Source organism: Labeo rohita, chromosome 11 (assembly GCF_022985175.1).
Source record: "Labeo rohita strain BAU-BD-2019 chromosome 11, IGBB_LRoh.1.0, whole genome shotgun sequence".
Classification (NCBI taxonomy): domain Eukaryota; kingdom Metazoa; phylum Chordata; class Actinopteri; order Cypriniformes; family Cyprinidae; genus Labeo; species Labeo rohita.
Window position 1 is genome coordinate 17,243,992 of NC_066879.1, and position 22,007 is coordinate 17,265,998.

The 22,007-nt window shown below is 33.4% G+C and overlaps 2 protein-coding genes across 5 annotated transcripts; one reads left to right on the forward strand and one right to left on the reverse strand.

Annotated features, from left to right (window-relative positions):
• Positions 1-2,982: 2,982 nt before the first annotated feature.
• On the reverse strand, positions 2,983-5,397 carry snrpe (small nuclear ribonucleoprotein polypeptide E). The gene is made up of 5 exons (XM_051122131.1): positions 5,206-5,397; positions 4,855-4,881; positions 3,520-3,582; positions 3,307-3,385; positions 2,983-3,193 (listed from the first exon to the last, which is right to left on the reverse strand). The coding sequence occupies exons 1-5, from the start codon at positions 5,257-5,259 to the stop codon at positions 3,138-3,140; spliced, it is 279 nt and encodes a 92-aa protein (XP_050978088.1). The 5' UTR covers positions 5,260-5,397; the 3' UTR covers positions 2,983-3,137.
• Positions 5,398-5,789: 392 nt separating this feature from the next.
• On the forward strand, positions 5,790-21,373 carry LOC127173304 (ubiquitin thioesterase OTU1). 4 transcript variants are annotated; one of them, XM_051123100.1, is made up of 5 exons: positions 6,499-6,622; positions 14,479-14,606; positions 15,843-16,019; positions 17,847-18,048; positions 18,129-21,373. In XM_051123100.1, exons 3-5 carry the CDS (start codon positions 15,915-15,917, stop codon positions 19,244-19,246), a joined length of 1,425 nt encoding a protein of 474 aa, XP_050979057.1. In that variant the 5' UTR covers positions 6,499-6,622; positions 14,479-14,606; positions 15,843-15,914; the 3' UTR covers positions 19,247-21,373. The 4 variants fall into 4 exon arrangements, 3 of the variants coding, with proteins under 3 accessions (XP_050979058.1, XP_050979057.1, XP_050979056.1); XM_051123099.1 differs by having other exon boundaries at positions 6,544-6,622; positions 14,548-14,606; XR_007828739.1 differs by lacking the exons at positions 14,479-14,606; positions 15,843-16,019; positions 17,847-18,048; positions 18,129-21,373 and adding exons at positions 5,790-5,829; positions 8,948-10,363; positions 10,747-12,496 and having other exon boundaries at positions 6,398-6,622.
• The last annotated feature ends 634 nt before the right edge of the window (positions 21,374-22,007 follow it).

A 22,007-nucleotide genomic window follows, 5' to 3' on the forward strand; every position in this document is an offset into this window, starting at 1 on the left:
ATACAGGTACTTAAAAAATGTAATTAAATTACAGTTATTTATAAAAATGTTAACAATTACAAGAGCAAGAGGAGTTGCATCCGATCCGAACATATTTTCTGTAAAAAGCTAGAATATGTTGAATATTATTATTTTGTTGCTTTGCCTGTTTTTGATGTGCACAATGCTTGATTTAAATATGAATAAAGTAATAAAGTAATTCATAGAAAGTAAACTTTAATAAAGTACTACTTATTAGGTTATGTTTTAGTGGAACTTTTAATCTGTAACCTATTACATTTCCAAACTAACCTTCCTTACTCTAGTAATTGAACAGTCAATATTCAACAACAATAAAACATATGGTTGTGTTTTATCCATTGGGATTTGATTGTATTGTAGGTGAATGATAACAAGTTATATTTTGATTAGCAAAATTGCATGTTCAAAGATCATGAATGTGTGTGATTTAAGTTCAGTTCTGGAAATTCTGGACTCTTCCATTTTCATCTGCATATGAAAACGAACTGATTTAGATCATGTACCTTTAAAAGCCCCCAGCAAAGATGCACGCTGAAAAAATACTGAAAGAAAAATTCACAAGGGGATGAGCTTTATGCAACATTACTGTGGTTGAACCCACAGTGAACGACTAAAAGCGTGTGGTCGCAGTTATGAAGTGAGCTTAAAGTCTCTGGAGTCAGCAACTGACTTCCTCCCGATGAGCTTCACGGCTGCATCTGGTTCTCCGGCTTTGTGCGCAAACACGCAATGCTCTTGCTCGTGATTTAGATACCGCTTCCTCCACAGGTTGGCAGTGAGTCCCTATCTAGAGACTCACCAACCACTGCCTCTGACTTCAAAGTCACAGCTCTCCTGCTCTCTGGCAAACTCATCTGAGCTCTGCTGACAAGCTGCTGTTTTAATATTTCCAGATTTTTATCAAACTTCCCCTTGAGGAAAACAACCGTTATTGAAATCTAAAGCTTTGAGCGTAAAATTAGTTGTTGGGGGATTTGAAACCAGTACCGCAAACTGCAATACGCAATAACGTTCAGATAAAGAACTATGCAGATGTAGTGTATTCATCTCATGAACAATCATTTACATACTGATGGAATCACTTACTGCACATGACACTGTCTTGTAATTGTTTTAAACATTGCGGAATTTTATAATTTTATCACATTTACACCACCATTCAAAAGTTTTTGAACAGTAAGATTTGTGCTTTTTAAACAAGTCTCTTCTGCTCACCAAGCCTGCATTTATTTGATACAAAATACAGCAAGAGCAGTAATATTATGAAACATTTTTACTATTTAAAATAACTGATTTCTATTTGAACATATTTTAAAATGTCATTTATTTCTGTGATTTCAAAGCTAAATTTTTAGCATCATTACTCCAGTCTTCAGTGTCACATGATCCTTTAGAAATCGTTCTCATATGCTGATTTGCTGCTCAAGAAACATTTACTATTATTATTATTATTATATCAAGTATTTAAAACAGTACATATTTTCAGGACTCTTTGGTGAATAGAAAGATCCAAAAATCACCATTTATCTGAAATAAAAAGCTTTTGTAATATTATATACTACACCATTCAAAAGCTTGGAGTCGGTTTAATTTTTTCTTTTGGCTGGGGAAGAAATTACAGAAATTAATACTTTTCTTAACAGAGGATGAATTAAAACAATTGAAAGTGATGATAAAGACATCTATGTTACAAAAGATTTCTATTTAAGATAAATGCTGTTCTGAACTTTCTATTCATAAAAGAAACCTGAAACATCCTACATTATAGTTTCAACACAATAATAATAATAATACATTTATTTTAGCAGCAAATCAGAATATTAGAATGATTTCTGAAGGGTCGTGTGACTGGAGTAATAATGCTAAAAATTCAGCTTTGAAATCACGTAAGTAAAATACATTTTAAAATATATTCAAATAGAAAACAGTTATTTTAATTAGTAAAAATATTTCAAAATTGGACTGTTTTTTTTTGCTGCACTTTGGGTCAAAGAAATACAGGCTTGGTGAGCAGAAGAGACTTTTACACTGTGTAGAACCTTGAAGGGCAATATGTTTTTTTTTATATAAATACTGTTTACTTATAGTTTTAAATATTTTATTAATAAACAATTTGTTTTTCCTCAAAAATAAAGATGAGAAAAGTAAATCACGTGCTGTATATTTTAATGTTTTGGTTAAAAGCATCTGTTAACCCATTTAATCCCACCAGTAACATTTGTGGCTAAAAGTTTTTCAAACTTTCGAGTTTAAAAGGTCAAAAAAAGAGGGGTCTCTTTTAAGAAAAGTTACGCAGTTCGTTTCATTGCTTCCACATGAGTAAAACACACCTATAGTGGGGGAAAAGATTTAAAAAATGCAAATAAGTATGTACCTTAAAAGGTCATTTTTCATTTTTAAATGTCACAAGTAACAAATTACATAGATGCATCCCACCATTACAGTTCAAAGAGAAACTAATGTATTGCCCTCTAGTGGTTAGATGGTTAGCTGCAAACAGGACTTTACAGTTGTCAATGGGCAGTAATGCTTGACTGCACAAAAACATGCTCTAATTATTGGGTCGGTACTATTTTTACATAAGAAATTAATATTTTTATCCAGCAAGGATGCATAAAGTTGATCAAAAGTGACAGTAAAGCATTTATGATATTACAAAAAGATTTACATTTCAAAAAAGTTCTTCTGAAGTTTGTATTTAAAGAAAAATGGTACAAACTTTTTTAAAAAGCTGCTGAAAATTCAGCTTTGCCATCACAGGAATAAATTACATTTTAAAACATATTACATTAAAAAAAGTTACTTTATGTTTCATAATTTTACTGTTTTCATTGCATTTTTGGTCAAATAAATGCAGCCTTGGTGAGCATTAGAGATTTCTTTCAAAAACATTAAAAACTCTTTGAACTTTATCTGAACATCAGCTCATTTTAAGTTTATTTCCAACACTAAAAACAGCAGTCTCAGTGAAAAATTGTTTATTTTTGAGTTTTAGAAAAGCAAAACTGTTTTCACAATTATAAGCATGAGTCAAAATTCAAAATATTGACAAACAAAAAGTAAAACCAACAATCTAACAGCAAAAAAAATATTCAGACAAAACTCCTAACAGACAATCAATTGGACACACTCTGCAGCAATGTGATGTTGTCTCCCTTCAACATAATCCGCCCTATTGGAAAGAGAAAAAAAAAAGTATGTTTAAAGTCATATCTTATTTTACATCAAACAAAAGTTATTTCTCAGAAGCGTATGACTCGCCAGTATCGCAAAGTTCACACTTACCCAGAGGCTTCCTGTTCTTGGTCTTCATGTGAACCTCTTCTGCGTCATCCAAAACCAAGTTCATGTACTCATCAAATCCCTTGAAACACCAAAAAAGTAGTCAAATAAAAGTTCATTATTTACATGCTCGCATGATACTGACCACAAGACGAGCTGTATTGAAAGAACAACGTGTTTTAATAGTGAATTTGAGACTTTGAGCCATTTACTCACAATGATGCAGCCCTCTATCCGCATGTTGACCTGTTCGTACAGCCATACCTGGATTCGAGAACGCTGCACAGAAAGGGAAAAACTATTAGCAGCTGGTCATTTGGATTATTATTTTAATCCAAGTGGTTTACAGATTACACCATCCATCATATGAGGTGAATAAATATATAAACGCTATAGAAAATGTTTGACGCTACCAGTCAAAACGTTTTTGAACAGTACGATTTTTAATGCTTTTAAAGAAGTCTCGTCTGCTCACCAAGCCTGCATTTATTTAATCCAAAATACAGCAAAGGCAGTAATGTTGTGAAATATTTTTACTATTTGAAATAACTGTTTTTTAAGTCAGTATGTTTTAAAATGGAATTTATTCCTGTAATCAAAGCTAAATTTTCAGCATCAATACTTCAGTGTTCAGTGTCACATGAGCCTTCAGAAATCATTCTAATATGCTGATTTGCTGTTCAAGATTTTTTATATTATTATCAATATTTAAAATAGTTGAAATAGTTGAGAAATAGTTTTTTTTCAGGATTCTTTGACAAATAGAAAAATCCAAAGATTAGCATTTATCTGAAATAAAAAAAACCTTTTGTAACATTATACACTATACCACCCAAAAGCTTGGAGTGAGTATCATTTTTATTTATTTTTTTGCAAAAAAAATTACAGAAATGAATACTTAGACCAGGGGTGCCCAACCCTGTTCCTGGAGATCGACTTTCCTGCAGAGTTTAGTTCCAACCCTAATCAAACACACCTGTCTGTAATTATCAAGTGCTCCTTGAGATCCTAATTAGCTGGTTCGGGTGTGTTTGGTCAGGGTTAAAGCTGAACTCTGCAGGAAAGTCGATCTCCAGGACCAGGGTTGAGCACCCCTGACTTAGACATTTATAATGTTACAAAAAATTTCTGTTTCAGATAAATTCTATTCATCTGAACTTTCTATTCATCAAAAAAAAACCTGGAAAAAAAAAAATCTACTCAGCTGTTTTTAACATAGTAATAATAATAATAATAATAATAATAAATGTTTTGAGTGGCAAATCAAAATATTAGAATGATTTCTCCAGGATCATGTGACTGGAGTAATGATGCTAAAAATCAGCCTTGAAATCACAGGAATAAATTACATCTTAAAATATATTCAAATAGAAAGCAGTTATTTTAAATAGTAAAATATTTACTGTTTTTTCTGTACTTTGGATCAAATAAATGCATGCTTGGTGAGACTAAATTTAAATAACATTAATCTTACTGTTCAAAAACTTTTGACTGATAGTGTATATGCATGGTAAATATATTTAAAATGTCAAATAAAAAAAATGAACTTACATTCTGTAGATACCTGAAAATAAGGTTCTGAAGGTGTAATTAAGGAAACCAACAACAAATATTAAAAATAACATTATACTGTCATCAAATCTGACTCATTAATAATTTTTAAAAAGCATTTTTCATTCATTTGCACGTAAACGATCAGCGGGACAAACACAAACCTGCCGCAAACATCTCGAATATTGATCAAAGATGCTGCATTTTTAAAAGTTTGATATAATTACATAAAATTCAGACAATTCCTTACGCTATATATAATACAATAACACAATCAATATTATGAAACCACAGTAATGTGTATCAATACAATGGAAAGTAGCCAATACAGTTCTGCGTTCTGAAGGATACAATAGGCTGCACCATGACCTTCTGAACCTTCTGTCCTTGTCCTCTGTACGCCATTCTCACAAATAATATTGGGATATTATTAGAAAAAGGAGTTCTATATAATATTAAACGCAATAATTATTGGCGCGGCAACGAAAATCTCACGTTGGTTGCTGGAGTTTCAATGGCGGCGCAATTCCGGAAACAGAATGACGCGGATAAAATGACGTGTTGATTCTTTGTAACGCCGCTTGTGGCTGGGAGACACATTACAGGCTGACGGATTCAAACAAAACGTTTTTTTGCCCAGAACGTTACATAATACACTACAGTAGAAACAGTATGCACATATCCAGTTATATGCGAGTGTACAATGATAATACATGTTGACAGTTTTCTTCACCATTTAAAATCATTTATTTTTTAAAATACAAATATTTAATGTTAAATTTTCACTAGCTTATAATGCACGAAACAAAGTAAATAATTGATTTATAATATAATTAAATTTAACGCACGCATTTTGTGTCGTTTTCAGGACGTAGCACACAGATTGCGTGACGTTGTACACATACTGTGTGACGTAACACACATGTTTCTCCTCGGTCAGTGTGTCAATTGTTGTTGTTTTAGAGGCGCTCAGTGGTAAGTGACTTAGCATCGGGCCAACTACCAGCGATTTTTAATAAATAAGGCTATATTACCACGTATCTTTAGAGGATGTTTTATAGTGAAAGATCTGTTGAATTCAAGGGTGTTTAATTATATTTCAGCTGAGCTTTTGTAACGTTATCTTTAGCCTGGCTAACAGTTAGCCTAGCTTAGATTATTGTCAACATTGTCTTTTATATTATTAAACTCACTCTGTTTTTGCTTAGGTGAGAAAAAAATAAATTACAACATGTTGAATTAGCAATTATGTATGTATATATTGTGTTTCTTCTTTTATTTAGTTGTAGAGCGTTTGTTTTTGTACATAGAACAATTACCAGAATGTATTTGTAATTACTGGTTTCTTATTGTATGTGCTCATATACTGTATAAATACGTGCACATTTTCTACTCTCATTCAAAAGAAATTACCATTGCTTTTTACTGACGAGTTATCTATGTTTTTATCGTCTGTTAATTTTTTATGGCCTTATTTTAGAGCCCAAATGTAACTGCTTCTAATTTCATATAAGTTTGGTTCATGCAACTCTTCTGTGTTCAGAACTGAACAGGTACAGGATGCTGCGTTTGCGTTGCAAAGCCAAGAACGGGACCCATCTGATGCAGGGCCTTACACATCAATCTTGTGTTCAGGAGCTTAAAGATAAGATTGAGGAGCTAACAGGAATACCATGTGATGTACAGAAGATCATGGTAGGCTATCCACCGTCCAGCTTGGATCTACGCAATGGTGAAGCCCACCTCAAAGACTACCCTATCAAATCAGGTTTGACGTTGTTTTGCATTGTATGATCAGTACACTTTATTTTTTTTTATAATGTCTCCGTCAGGTCATCCAAGATGACTGTGTTTCTTCATCAGAACAGATTTGCCTAAATTTAGCATCACTTGCCCACCAATGGATCCTCTGCAGTGAATGGGTGCTGTCAGAATGAGAGTCCAAACAGCTGATGAAAACATCACAATAATCCACAAGAACTCCACACCACTCCAATCCTCCAATTAACATCTTGTAAATAGAAAAGATGTTTGAAACATCCATCAAGACATTTTTTTTTAACTTCAAACTGTTGTTCCTGGCCAAAATACCAGTCCATAATAACGCTTCCTTCAATGAAAAAGTCCATCCTCTGTTATCCACTCGCACCTAAATCCACCGTCATATTTGTTTAGAACTGTTTTTGCTTGTAAACACTGCTTTATTTGTGTGTTTTTTTTTCAGTGGAGAAAGCAATATTATGGATAAAGTATAAATGTGAAGATAAAAACATCTTAAAGATTGATTGGTTCTTTACAAACATGCAGCTTGTGCATTCGTAAAATTACTTGTGGACTATTGAGATGTCTTTATCAGCTGTTTGGACTTTCATTCTGACGGCACCCATTCACTGCAGAGGATCCATTGGTGGGCAAGTGATCTAATGCTAAATTTCTCAAAATCTTTCCAGAAGAAGAAACACATTTCTCCTAAGGGAGACAATAAAACAGAAACTTAAAACTTAAACTCATCTTCACTGCCTTTCAAAAGTTTGGAATCAGTAAGATTTTTTAATGTCTGATTTATAATCAATGTTGAAAACAGTTGCTTAAAATTTTTCTGGAATCTGTGATTCTTTTTTCAGGATTCTTTGATGAATAAAAAGTTAAAAACAACAGCATTTATTAAATATAGAAATCTTTTCTAATAATATGTCTTTGCTGTTTCTTTTTATCGGTTTTAACACATCCTTGGTGAATAAATTATTAATTTAATACTAAAAAAAAGAAAGAATAACAAGTTACTGACCCCAAACTTTTAAATGGTAGTTTATATTGTTACAAAAGATTTCTATTTTAAATAAATGCTGTTTTTTAAACGTTTTATTCATCAAAGAATCCTGGAAAAAAGTATCACAGGTTCCAAAACAATATAAAGCAGCATAACTGTTTTCAACACTGAAAATAAATCAGCATATTACAGTGATTTCTGAAGGATCATGTGACACTGAAGACTGGAGTAATGTTGCTGAAAATTCAGGTTTGCATCACAGGAATAAACTACATTTTAAAACATATTCACATTTAAAAAAAAAAAACGATGACAGTGTTTTAGTGCCATTGAGAATAAAGTCAAAATATTACGAATAAAGTCAAAATATTATGAATAAAGTCAAAATATTACAAGAATAAGTCGAAATATTATGAGAATAAAGTCAAAATTACGTGAATAAAGTTGAAAATATGAGAATAAAGTTAAAATTATGAGAATAAAGTTGAAATTATAGGAATAAAGTAGTAATATTTCGAGAAAAAAAGTCAAAATTATGAGAAAAAGGTCAAAATACTACAAGAATAAAGTCAAAATTACAAGAAAAAAATCGTAATATTTTGAGAATAAAGTCAAAATTACGAGAAAAATTACAAAAAAAGTCAAAATATTATGAATGGTCAAAATTTTACAAGAATAAAGTCGAAATATGAGAATAAGGTCAAAATATTACAAGAATAAAGTCATAATATTTTGAGAATAAAGTTGAAATTACAAAAATAAAGTTGAAATATCTTGAGAATGAAGTCTAAATATTTCAACAATAAAGTCAAATGTACAAGAATAAAGTCAAAATTACGAGAATTAATTCATAGCAATTCTGAGATTAAAGTTATAATATTTTGACAGTATATTCTAGCCTTACTTTATTCTCAAAACATTTTGACTTTATTTTCGTTATTTCAACTTTATGCTCACTTCATTCTCAAAATATTGACTTTAATCTTGTAATTTTAGATTATTTTTATTTATTTATTTTTATTTATTTTAGATATTTTTTTTAACATGGTGCTAAAATGCCATCGTAGAAAACAGTTATTTTACATTTAAATAATATTTTTCAATATTTCTGTTTTTTTTCCTGTATCTTTAATTAAAAAATGCAGCCTTGATGAGCATAAGAAACTAGTTTAAAAACATTTTAAAAATCTGATACCCAAATGTTTGAACGGCAGTGTACATCCTGAATGACAAATTTTTCTTTTTTTTGGGGTGAACTATTACTTCAATTCTGTTTAAAAAGCCGTTCACATGCTGAGTTTCCTGTGTTGCTCATTGATCCAGGAGACACGCTGATTGTAGAAGAAGAGAAGAACAAACCTAAACCACAAACACAACCCGCTGTGACCAAAGGGCCCAGTCTTGACCTGTCCCCGGTCCTAGAGCGCCACGTTGTCCCTGCCGACAACTCTTGTCTGTTTACCAGTGTGAACTACGTTATGGAAGGAGGTGTTTACGACCCAGCCTGTGCGCCTGAAATGCGCGGGCTCATTGCACAGATTGTAGCTAGCGACCCCACCTCGTACTCGGAGGCAGTGTTAGGCAAAACCAATGAGGACTACTGCACTTGGATCCGTCGCGATGACACATGGGGAGGCGCCATTGAGGTTTCGATCCTCTCCAAGTTCTACCAGTGTGAGATTTGCGTCGTTGACACTCAGACTGTCCGTGTCGATCGCTTCGGCGAGGATGCGGGTTACACCAAACGAGTGCTGCTTATTTATGATGGTATTCATTATGATCCTCTCCAGAAGGTGGTGCCCAATTCAGATGTCCCCGCACAAACTGTTTTCTCCACTACCGATGATGTCATTTTGGCCCAAGCGCTGGAGCTCGCAGACGAGGCGCGGAGGAAACGTCAGTACACGGACGTCAACCGCTTCACTCTGCGTTGCATGGTGTGCCAAACTGGCTTGGTGGGGCAGAAAGAAGCAAGGGAGCATGCCAAGGAGACCGGCCACACCAACTTCGGGGAGGTGTGACGCTCTTCGCTGTTTTTGAAATCACCACCCCCACCTTTGCCGCGTCACTGCCACGCCACCTGACATGGTACCCGCTCTTTCACTGCTGCCTGTTCCAGCTTGGTACAGTCCTCTACCTCACATTGTCTAGCGGCTTCAGAAGACTATCACATGTCGAGTTCCCCAAGAATTCAGTATTCGAACTTTACTCTTGAGGTCGAAGTATTAAATATGCTCGTGGTTTTGAGTCTGTTAGCTAGATATGACAACAAAGCCGTATCGTCAAACCAAATTTTAAAGGGATTCTCAATCTCCACTGACTACCTGTTTGTTATAGTGAGTACAACACTAGTATTAAGGTGAATTTCGCAAATCACATCCAAGTCATTTTTCACTGCAAAGTAGCAGAAGAAATGTATTTATTAATTTAATTAAAAACAGGCATCATAAGCTATATACACTACCAATCACATTTTTTTTTAAAGAGGTCTTTTCTGCTCACCAAGCCTGCATTTATTTGAACTAAAGTGTAAAACTGTAAAATTTTGATATATTTCTACTGTTTAAAATAACTGGTTTTTTATTTGAAAATATTTTAAAATGTAATTTATTTCTGTGATTTTTAAAGCTGAATTTTTAGCATCATTACTCCAGTCACACGATCCTTCAGAAATCATTCTAATATTCTGATTTACTGTTATTATTGTTATGTTGAAACATCTACATAGATTTTTCTCAGGTTTCTTTGATGAATAGAAAGTTAAAAAAAACAGCATTTTCTAATAATATAAGTCTTTGCTATTTCTTTTTATCGGTTTTAACACATCCTTGGTGAATAAAAGTATTAATTTAATACCAAAAAAAAGAGAATAAAAAGTTACTGACCACAAACGTTTAAATGGTAGTTTATATTGTTACAAAAGATTTCTATTTTAAATAAATGCTGTTTTTTAAATGTTTTATTCATCAAAGAATCCTGGAAAAAAGTATCACGGGTTCCAAAAAAATATAAAGTAGCACAACTGTTTTCAACACTGTTATTGTTATTATTATTATTATTATTGTTATTAATGTTACTGTTGTTATTATTATTATTATTATTAATATGTAGATTTTTCTCAGGTTTCTTTGATGAATAGAAAGTTCAAAAGAACAGCATTTATCTGCAATTAAAATCTTTTGTTACATTATGAATATCTTTATCATCACTTTTGATCAATTTAAAGCATCATTGCTAAATAAAAGTATTAATTTCTGTCTTTTTTTTGTTCGAAAAATAAACTATACTGACTGTAAGCTTTTGGAATAGTATAGTGTATAATGTTAAAAAAAATAATAGTTTTAGATAAATGCTGATCTTTGGATCTTTCTGTTCATCAAAGAAAATTTACTCAGCTGTTTTAAATATTGATAATAATAATAAATGTTTCTTGAACAGCAAATCAGCATATTAGAATGATTTCTGAAAGATCATGTGACACTGAAGACTGGAGTAATGATGCTGAAAATGTAGCTTTGAACACAGGAATAAATTACATTTTAAAATGTATTCAGATAAAAAGCAGTTATTTTAAATAGTAAAAATATTTCACAGTTTTACTGTTTTTGCTGACTTTGGATCAAATAAATGCAGGCTTGGTGAACAAAAGAGACTTTTTAAAAAAAACAATAATTTTACTGTTCAAAAACTACTGACCGGTAGTGTACGTTTAATAATTTATGCTGAAAATGTTACGAAAATAATATTTAAAAATCTTACATTTTCTTTTAATTTCACTGTTAAATGTGACCTAGATGTGTTTTTGTGAGATTCACCTATAACCTCATATAAACAACTTTCTGTTGCCTGCAGCTCAAAGATGTGAGTAACAACTGTTTGACAAAGCTAGCTAAACTCGGTAGTATCTAACAAATAATTAAACTTTTAATGAGTGATTGCGTAAAGCATAACAATTGTTTTGTTTTGTTTTTTTTTAACAAAATAATCATGTTTCACACATAAAGTGCTTCTGTGGATGTGACCGGTGGAGCACAGCTCTCTAATTTAATCATGGCATTACTGTATTTATTATCTTATCTGTCGTTTTAAGGTCATACGCACAGCTTCTGAACAATCGATGGCACTACATGAAGTCTTAAGTTCACTGGCTCCATTGTACCTGTTACTTGAAATAGTCACTTAGATCAAGTGTCGACTCGGAGTACTCTACTCGATGCGGTTTTTACACATGTTCAGTAAGCTAAAAAGAGTGGATTTTAGGTTGAAGTGGACAATAATGGTGCTGATAGAATCAGTAGAATCTCACTGAACTACTTTGTGAATCTGTAGATTTTTGTTTTTCTTTGAACGGCACTTGTGTAATTTCTGCAAACAACCACACATGATTGTTTTATGCAAAATGTGTTTTTTCTCTCAAGTGACTATGACATATTGTTAGGAAGAGTGATTGTGGTGACTTTCGTTTGACATTTTAAGTGATGAAATGTGTCATATTGAACTTTTTACCACATACAGGGCCGATATCCGAGGTTTAGCGTAGCAAAGTATCATAGTATTAGAGTGTGGATGAATTTTAAAGAGAAAACATCTTGTAAGGCCTGATGATGACAATGTACGTTCTCAGTATTATTCAGTCAGGTACTATCCACACTGTTGTTTACTTGTTTGCAGCCTTTTTATTTTGAAGAAATGGTGCCATTGTAAGGCCAAAGGACTTTTTTATTTTGCAGTGATTTTTCTAAATGGCCGTGATCAGTGTTTTATCTACACTAAGGTAACTTTGAGTGAGAAACTGCATGTACAGCACTCATTGCTACAAAATCACTGGTTATACTGGGTAATGATAAATAAACTTGAATTGATATATATAAATATTCTTGTGTGATTTAGTTATTTATTTTGGCTGTTAACTGTCAACTAAACATTGTGGCCAACCAACCTGGCAAGAATTTTACTTCATATTCTTTAGAAACTGTAAAAATCTTGTTTGCATATGTTTGCATATGTCGTTTAACATTTATGTTTTTAACAAGTATCTATTTTATGTAACCAGTACCTACTTTTGAATTACTTGTTAAAACCAAATGAATAGTTACTAGTCATGAATGGATATTTCTTTACTAGTAGCATGTGTACTAGTACCATAAAAGAATAGTTAGTTTTAAGAAATAAATGTTAAAACCAAATGAATAGTTACTAGTCACGACTGGATTTTTTTTTTTACTAGTACTAGTACCATAAAAGAATGGTTAGTTTTAAGAAATAAATTTTAAAATCAAATCAACAGCTATTAGTAATGACTTTACTAGTAGTAGAATGGTTAGTTTTAAGAAATAAATGTTGAAACCAAATGAACAGTTACTAGTCACGATTGGATATTTCTTTACTAGTAGCATAGGTACTAGTACCATAAAAAAAGAAAAAATAGTTTTAAGAAATAAATGTTAAAACCAAACGAACAGTTACTAGTCACAACTGGATTTTTTTTTTACAAGTAGCATAGGTACTAGTACCATAAAATAATAGTTCGTTTTAAGAAATGTTAAAACTAAACGAACAGGTACTAGTCACAACTGGATTTTTTTTTACTAGTAGCATAGCTACTAGTACCATAAAAGAACAGTTTTAAGAAATGGTAAAACCAAATGAACAGTTACTAGTCTAGAATGGATTTTTTTACTAGTAGCATAGGTACTAGTACCATAAAAAAAGTTTTAAGAAATAAATGTTAAAAGCAAACTAACAGTTACTAGTCACAACTGTTTTTTGTTTTTTTTCACTAGTAGCATAGGTACTAGTACCATAAAAGGATAGTTCGTTTTAAGAAATAAATGTTTAAACCAAACAAACAGTTACTAGTCAAGACTGGATTTTCTTCACTGGTAGCATGTAGTTTTATGGTAAAACCAAATAAATAGTTACTAGTCACAACTTTTTTTTTTTTTCACTAAGACCATAGGTACTAGTACCATAAAAATAGTTTTAAGAAATAAATGTTAAAACCAAACTAACAGTTACTAGTCACAACTGGATTTTTTCAGTAGTACCATAGATACTAGTACCATAAAAAATAGTTTTAAGTAATAAATGTTAAAACAAAACAAACAGTTACTAGTCAAGACTGGATTTTTTTTTCACTGGTAGCATGTAGTTTTTTGTTAAAACAAATAAATAGTTACTAGTCACAATTGGATTTTTCTTTAAATAGTAGCATATGTACTAGCATAAAATAACTAACGTTAGATAATTTTAAGAAATAAAAGTTAAAATCAAACGAACAATTACTACGCACAACTGGATTTTATTTTACTAGCAGCAAAGGTAACTTACTAGTACCATAAAAAGTTAGTTTTAAGAAATAAATGTTAAAGCCAAAAGAAACTAGACACGATTGGATTTTTACTACTAGAATAGATACTAGTACCATAAAAACGACTTAGTTTTAAAGAAATAAACGTTAAAACCGATCGAACAGTTAATTAGTTAATAGGTAGCACCATAACTAGTTAGTCTTGATAAATAAATGACAAAACTGCTCGCCTGCATGTTGTGTGAAAACATAATGAATCCCAGTCAGTGAAACAGGATCAAATCAGTTCCAGTTGACGGGGATTAAACTAATGTTATTTTAAGAAACCCTTAATAACGCGATTAACCAGGATTTGCTGGTGATCCTCTCAACACTTTCTGTCATCGTGTTTGTCATTTCAGGCGTGTGCAGAGAAGTGTGTAGTTAAGGAAATACTTACACGTCTTTCATACATCTTTTCCAGACACTAAACTGCAATTTTGATACGAATGTTCGTTTTTTTTTCTCAACTCCCACCGGTCTGTTCTCTGATTGGCTGCTGCAGGAGAGAAACGAAAATGATTGGTCGACGATTTCCTTATGTACAGTTCTGACGCCTCACTGTACTTCACAGCACTGACACTGTAGAAGCAAGTGAACCTGCTGGGCTGCCACCTCGTTTCTGCACTAAAGGTAAGCTTTTATTAAGGCATGATTCTGTCCACCTATACTATATAAAGTATTCTTAAGATTTTAATTAAAGGTTAATTAGACTAAATTTATTATGCATATAATGCATATATAACTGCATATAATGTACTGAAATGTATCAATTAACATCAGATTTTAATTAATACACATGCTCTCGTTTTTTTAAATATCTAGCCATATTATTTACCACATTATTTGTCTTACCCAGGTGTTAAACACTGAATTCATTTCTAGTGTGGTCTTAAACAGTGTGCTTCCTTGTGTAATACAATTTGTACATGTATAATAAAGTTATTTTAGTGTTAAAATGACTATTATTAGTCTAAAACAGCATAAAAGATGTTGTTATGATGTTTTAAAAGTGCATATTGGTGTTGCAATTTCAATAACCAAGCATTTGATTAACAGTATGTAATAAAGATGACATGAACTAGATAAAAAAGGCCAGTGGGTTTATTATGTCTGTGGAAATGGACCTTGCTTTTACAGTCGTTGCGATATGGTTTACTGGTAGTTCGATTATTACAGATCAATTTTTATAAATTATTTAATTTGTGAGATTTGAAAACTGATGATAGTTTTATTTTTCATTCAAATACAACTGCCCCGTTGATCTATCCATAAAGAAAACCTGTTTGCTGTTACATTTGCATTATATCATACCATACAATCCATCACTGAAAGAAAAAAGCTTTATCATCATTCACGTCATATTCAAATTTACAACAGTGGGAGCCTTTTGCATGGCGACTAATAAACCAAAACATATTGACGCTGTTCTTGCTGTTTTTTTATAAGGTGTAAGTGGAAGCTGGAGTAAATGTAACAAAATATTAAAGTTTAAACTTGAGCTGGACTTTTCAAAATTTCATATGAACTTTTTTTTTGTATGTAGCATTGTGTACTCTGAATTGGAGGTCAAAGTTTAGTTTATTCTTGAACAAACTTATGATTCATTATCTCCCTTCCTTCCATTATCTTCCCTTTGGACTTGATCCAAATAGAGAAGCTTGGTCTAACGTCTGCTGTAATCTTACTTACACGATCTGATCATTTAATATACAAATATAATTTCTGTATTTTTATTTTTTTTTTGCTATACAATTGTCTTTAATTGCTCTACGGTTTCTACTATTATTACTAATTCTACCAATTTTTGCCAGTAGGTGCATATCATATAGTAAGAAGCTCAGCAGTTTTTTTTTATGATACTTTTAGGGGACATGCAGTTTCATCAACACTGTTAAGGAACTTTGAATTCATTTAAGGAGGAGGTTTCATCATTCGCAAATGCCGATAAGTGACATGTGGAAAGAAGCCAATGGCCTCAACACAATGGGTGAAATTGACAGTAATGGGAGCTGTGACAGCGTGGTCAGTTTCAACTCAAGCTTTGTAAGACATATTTTTATTTTATGAAGACATACTATACATTTATTCCTATTAGATCTACATCTTCAGTTGTTTTGATGTATGTGTTTAGATAAAATAAATTAAAAAGTGACCCTGCACCACAAAACCAGTCTTAAGTAGCAAAGGTATATTTGTAGCAATAGCCAGCAATATATTGAATGGGTCAAAATGATAGATTTTTCTTTAATGACAAAAATCTGTAGGATATTAAGTAAAAATCATGTCCTATGAAGATATTTTGTAAATTTCCTACCATAAATATATCAAAACTCAATTTCTGACTAGTAATATGCATGTAAAGAACTTCATTTGGACAACTTTAAAGGCGATTTTCTTAATATTTTGATTATTATTATTATTTTTTTTTTTGCACCCTCAGATTTTAGACATTCAAATAGTTGTATCTCGGCCAAATATTGTCCTATCCTAACAAACCATACATCAATTGAAAGCTTACTTATCAGCTTTCAGATGATGTATAAATCTCAATTTCAAAAAATTGACCTTTATGACTTTTTTATGGTTTTGTGGTCCAGATATGATGTTCTTTCTTCTTTGGAACACAAAAAAGATATTTTAAGAAATGTAGGGTTGTTTTAGAGCTGATCTCCATTATATGGACAGAAATATTCTTCAAAGTATATATATTTTTTTGTGTTCCAAAGAAGACAGAAATAGTATGTCACACAGGTTTTGAACAAAATGAGGGTGAGAAGATCATAACATAATTTTCATTTTTGGGTGAACTATACCTTTAATGAGCACACATTAAAGTGTTAGTTCACCCCAAAATGACAATTCTGTCATTGATTACTCACCTTCATGTTGTTCCAAAACCATAAGACCTTTGTTCATCTTTCGGAACACAAACAAAACAAAGATATTTTTGATAAAATCCGAGAGCTTTCTGACCATGCATAGACAAAAATGCAACTGACATTTTCAAGTCCCACAAAGGTACTAAGGACATCGACCAAATAGTCCATGTGACATCAGTGGTTCAACCTTAATTTTATGAAGCTTTCAGTGTGCAAATGCATCATGATCTGGTGCAACAAGGTGCAAAGTGTAAATAGCGAAGACTGACACGGCAAAAAAGAAATTGTTGAATAAAGTTTTGTATTTGTGCACAAAAAATATTCTTGTAGCATCAAGTGGTTGAACCACTGATGTAATGTTGGACAGTTGGACCAGTGACAGACTGTTTTATCAATGTCTTTACAACTTTTCTGTGCCTTGAACGTGTCAGTTGCATTGCTGTGTGTGCAGGGTCAGAAAGCTCTCGGATTTTATCAAAAATATCTTTGGGAACAACATTTGTGACCCTGGACCACAAAACCAGTCATTAGTGTATCTGTTTTGAAATTGAGATTTATACATCTGAAAGATAAATAAATTAGCTTTCCATTGGTGTATGGTTTGTTAGGACAGGACAATATTTGTCCAAGAAACAATTTGAATATCTGGAATCTGAGGGTGCAAAAATGTAAATGTTGAGAAAATCGCCTTTAAAGTTGTTAGAAATGCATTTTACTAATCAAAAATTAAGTTTTGATATATTTACAGTAGGAAATTTACAAAATATCTTCATGGAACATGAACTTAATATGCTAATGATGTTTTGGCATAAAAGAAAAATATATAATTTTGACCCATACAATGTATTTTGGGCTATTGCTACAAATATACCCATGCTACTTATGACTGGTTTTGTGGTCCAGGTTCACATTTGGATGTGTAATTAATGACAAATTTGTCATTTTTGGCTGAACTATCCCTTTAAAACCTATCAAACAATTTATGTTTCAGAGTGATAACAGTCTGGAGTATCTCTCTCCTGAGGAGAGGGCTTGTCTCATGTATCTAGAGGAGACCATTCAGTCACTGGATATCGAGGATGACAGTGGCCTCTCCAATGATGAGTCTGATAAGCTGCCAGCTCGAGGAAATGTGGCTAACAAAGTGGCACACTTCGCTGCATCACTAAGACTCAACAAGCTCCCTAGTCAAGGTGTGTTGTTGCTCCATAGTATTTAGAACTCTTAACTATTGTTGATAATGCAGTAAAATAGTTGTTTTTGTTGTTTGTAGATGTGCCCAAAAGCCAAAGTAAAGATACATCTAGCAGCTTGGTGCAAAATGAAATTCTGAATTCCAAGGCTCCTACTCCATTTGTCCTTGCAAACCATAACTCACGAATCCAAAGCAGACCTGAATTAGCTGCATTCCAGATTAATACATCACCCAAAGTGGCTTGTGAAAGTAACCAGCTCCATCAAGAAGCTCCACGAGTTCCCTCGGAGGTGAGTGTGGTGGTAATACCACCTCCATATAAAATCAAAGGCGGTAATGATACTGTGGAAGAAGAACAGAATAAACATCAGCCAGAGAGTGTGGCACATAGAGGACCACTCTCGTATGAGGCTCTGGTGCATCTGCGCAAGAGTGCATCGATGCGGAGAACTGAAGCCAAAACCGAAGAACAGCAGGTTTCTACTAATAAAGATCATGAGGGAAACATCTCTAGATCTTACAATTCACAGGCCATGACAACCAGGAGCTCCAAGCCCAATCCTCCACCTGTGGCCCCTAAACCTAAAATGAAAACCCCAATGAGCCAGGAAGGAGCCTCCGACCCCAAGGTCGAATCAACCATGCCTTCCTCAGAGGTATTGACTGTAGATAAATTAATGAATCCAGAAAAAGTAAGATTGCAGGCTCTTTGCAAGTTGGGTATCCTCAAGGAGGATACAGAGAACCCAATCTGCCAACAACTAAAGCATTCAGAGTCCTCGGTGCAAAGCAGGACTACAAGTGAACCTCCACGTGTTCCTGCAAAACCTGCAAAGAAAATAAACCAGCCAGTACAAAGTTACAATCCTGTCCACCAAAGATCCGTGAGTGATCTTTCCACAGCTTCTTCTTATCCGCAACATGAAAGTATGACTTCAATCTGGAAATCTGCCACACTGGAACGCACTGGGGTGGGACTGTCAGATTCTAACATCACAGTCTCAAATGCAGTTTCTCTGAACCAGCAATCAAGTACTTCTACACTAGGAACCAAAAAACCCTTTACAGACACTCAAACGGATACTAGTGAATCCACAAAACCGGCATCTCGTTCCAGAGGTTTCACCGTGCCGGTTCCCAGCATTGGAAGTGATCGGAGAGAGGCATTACGAAAACTAGGACTTCTAAAATACTGAGATTTGTTGACAGTATGCTCTCTGCTTGTTAAGTCACGATGCATCAAATACTGTTTCCAAGCCCAAGCTTTTTCATTTTAAGTAAGAATAAGATTTCATGCAATACAAGCGCTATTCATTTAACAGCTTTCTCACAGTTTATGCTACAGCCTCTGGTCTCGTGGTGTCCTGGACACCAATTTTTTTTTGTAAAGATTTATTTTTGTCATTTTTGCCTTATGATAGGACATTGTAGTGGAGACAAGGAAGCAAAGTGGGAGAAAGGGGGGGAGGGTAAGGTCGGGAAATGTCCTTGAGCCGGGATTCGAACTCGGGACAACCGTAGCGTAACAGCGCTATTGTGGCCATGGACCTCGAAACCAGTCATAAAGGTCAATTTGTTGAAAATGAGATTCATACATCATCTAAAAGCTCAATAAATAGGCTTTCCATTGATGTATGGTTTGTTAGGATAGGACAAATACAACTTTTTGAAAATCTGTGGGTGCAAAAAAATCAAAATATTGAGAAAATTGCCTTTAAAGTCGTCTAAATGAAGTTCTAATGAATATTACTAATCAAAAATTAAGTTTTGATACAATTATGGTAGGAAATTACAAAATGTCTTCATAGAACATGATCTTTACTTAATATCTTAATAATAATTTTTGGCATTAAAGAAAAATAGATAATTTTGACCCATAAAATGTATTGTTGGCTATTGCTACAAATATACCCGTGCTACTTATAATTGGTTTTGTGGTCCAGGGTCACATATGTCGGCATGCTGCCCTCAAGGCTATCCAATATTTTAACGATTTTAACGATTTTTAAAACATGAATCACTGTCTAGTCAACTATGATTCCAGTATCAAGATTTTGTTGTTCACATTTGGCATCTGAAGGAGTGTCTGGACCCTGAAACTCCTGTTGAGATAATCACCTAATCCTGTTAAGATTAGGTGTTTTGAAGCATGGCAGCTGGTTTGAGATGGTTTAAGCTGGTCTTTAATTGGTTATGAGTTGGTTGTGAGTTGGTCATGTGCTGGCCCTAACCTGGTCCAGCAACTAGCTCAGAACCAGCTCTGGACCAGCTTAAACCAGCTCACAAATAATGTTGTTGTTTTTTCAACAGGGCTGTGACACATGACGTCAGACTTAACAACCGAATAATAAAAGTAAATTGTGCATAATAATATAATATAATGTTCCTTTTAAAACTGAAAACATCCTGACCTACATTAGCTCAACCAGTGACATGAGTTTAAGGCATTTGATGCAGTTGATGGTAGCACTAGTTGCACAGAAATTGCACAGTTCAGGGTGGCACTTTACTTTTAATTGATTAATTACTAAATCTAAATGTGACTTTAACACCTGGATGCCTTTGCCTATTTTAGCACTAATGATTAAGATAATACAGTATGTTTACATTTCCAGGTGGACCCAAGTATCTTTCATTTCGAACTACATCTAAGTAGATTAGCAGTTAGCCTTAAATTACTCTTTGATCTTACTTTTGGAATCCAGCTTTATGGATCATGCCTGTTTTGCTAATCAGTTTCTTCAGAAAATCACTTCCTATTTTTTTTCAAATACAATGGAGTATATCTGCTTCACCGGAGACTGTTGAACCTGAGGAACTCAGACTCCCACAGATCAGCTATCAGTCATACTCCTCAATTTACACGCCAGTCAGTGAGATCTGACACAGCACTTCAGTGGATTAGCGCATTATCTTGGGTTGCAACCAACCGACTGGTGTTCATGTTACCTGGCCTCTCAGATTCATCTGTCATTAAAGTTCTTTATCTCGGAATGTGACCTAGTTCATGACTTACACTGAGAATGGTTCCTTCTGTTTGTATTGACTCAGTTAACAGTTGCCCTTTCACAGCTGCTTCTCTAACCAAATCCACACCGTAGTGCACATGGAAAGTAGCCATAAATGACGGCAATGTTTAACCACAGAACACACATGAATAAAGCAATAATTGCAGCTTAATATGTCTTAATTGGTTTGTCTGGTTGCTGTGAATGATCAGATAGCAGAATATGTGACCCTGGACCACAAAACCATTCATAATGGTCAATTAAATGAGATACATCTTCTGAAAGCTGAATAAATAAGCTTTCCATTGATGTATGGTTTGTTAGGATAGGACAATATTTGGCCAAGATACAACTTTGAGTTGTAAAAAATGAGAAGATTGCCTTTAAAGTTGTTACCAATGTATATTACTTGTTTTTGCTACAAATATACCTGTGCTACTTAAGGCTGGTTTTGTGGTCCAGGGTCACAAATTATGTCTAAACTGTATTCAAACCCAAGCACTGTGTTTTGCATAACCAACTTAAACCTTTACAGCTGTTATGCTTGTTGTTGATAGTGAAACCATGGTGAAAAATATAACTGGTTCAATTCCAATGCAATTAGATTAAAAAACACACGAATCAGGTGATGCGCTGCCCTAAAATGCATTGTTTTGTAGATTGTGAACTTTGAAACTGATGTTTTTGATTAGCCCTCAGAGAGCAGGCTGTTAAGAAAAAGAACATTAAGGTATCAGATGATACTCAGCTTTGCTTCAGAGTGATAGTGCTTTTCACTGAGAGGTTTTACTTACAATGATTACTGTCTGCTGGGCGAAGGTCACTATAACTATTGCGTTTTTAATCAAGGTTACAAATAATTAAAGCAACTGTAAGGTGTTTACATTTAAATATCAAGTTTCAAAATGCTTCTGTGGTTAACTGACCAATAATGCGAATGGGTTCTGTT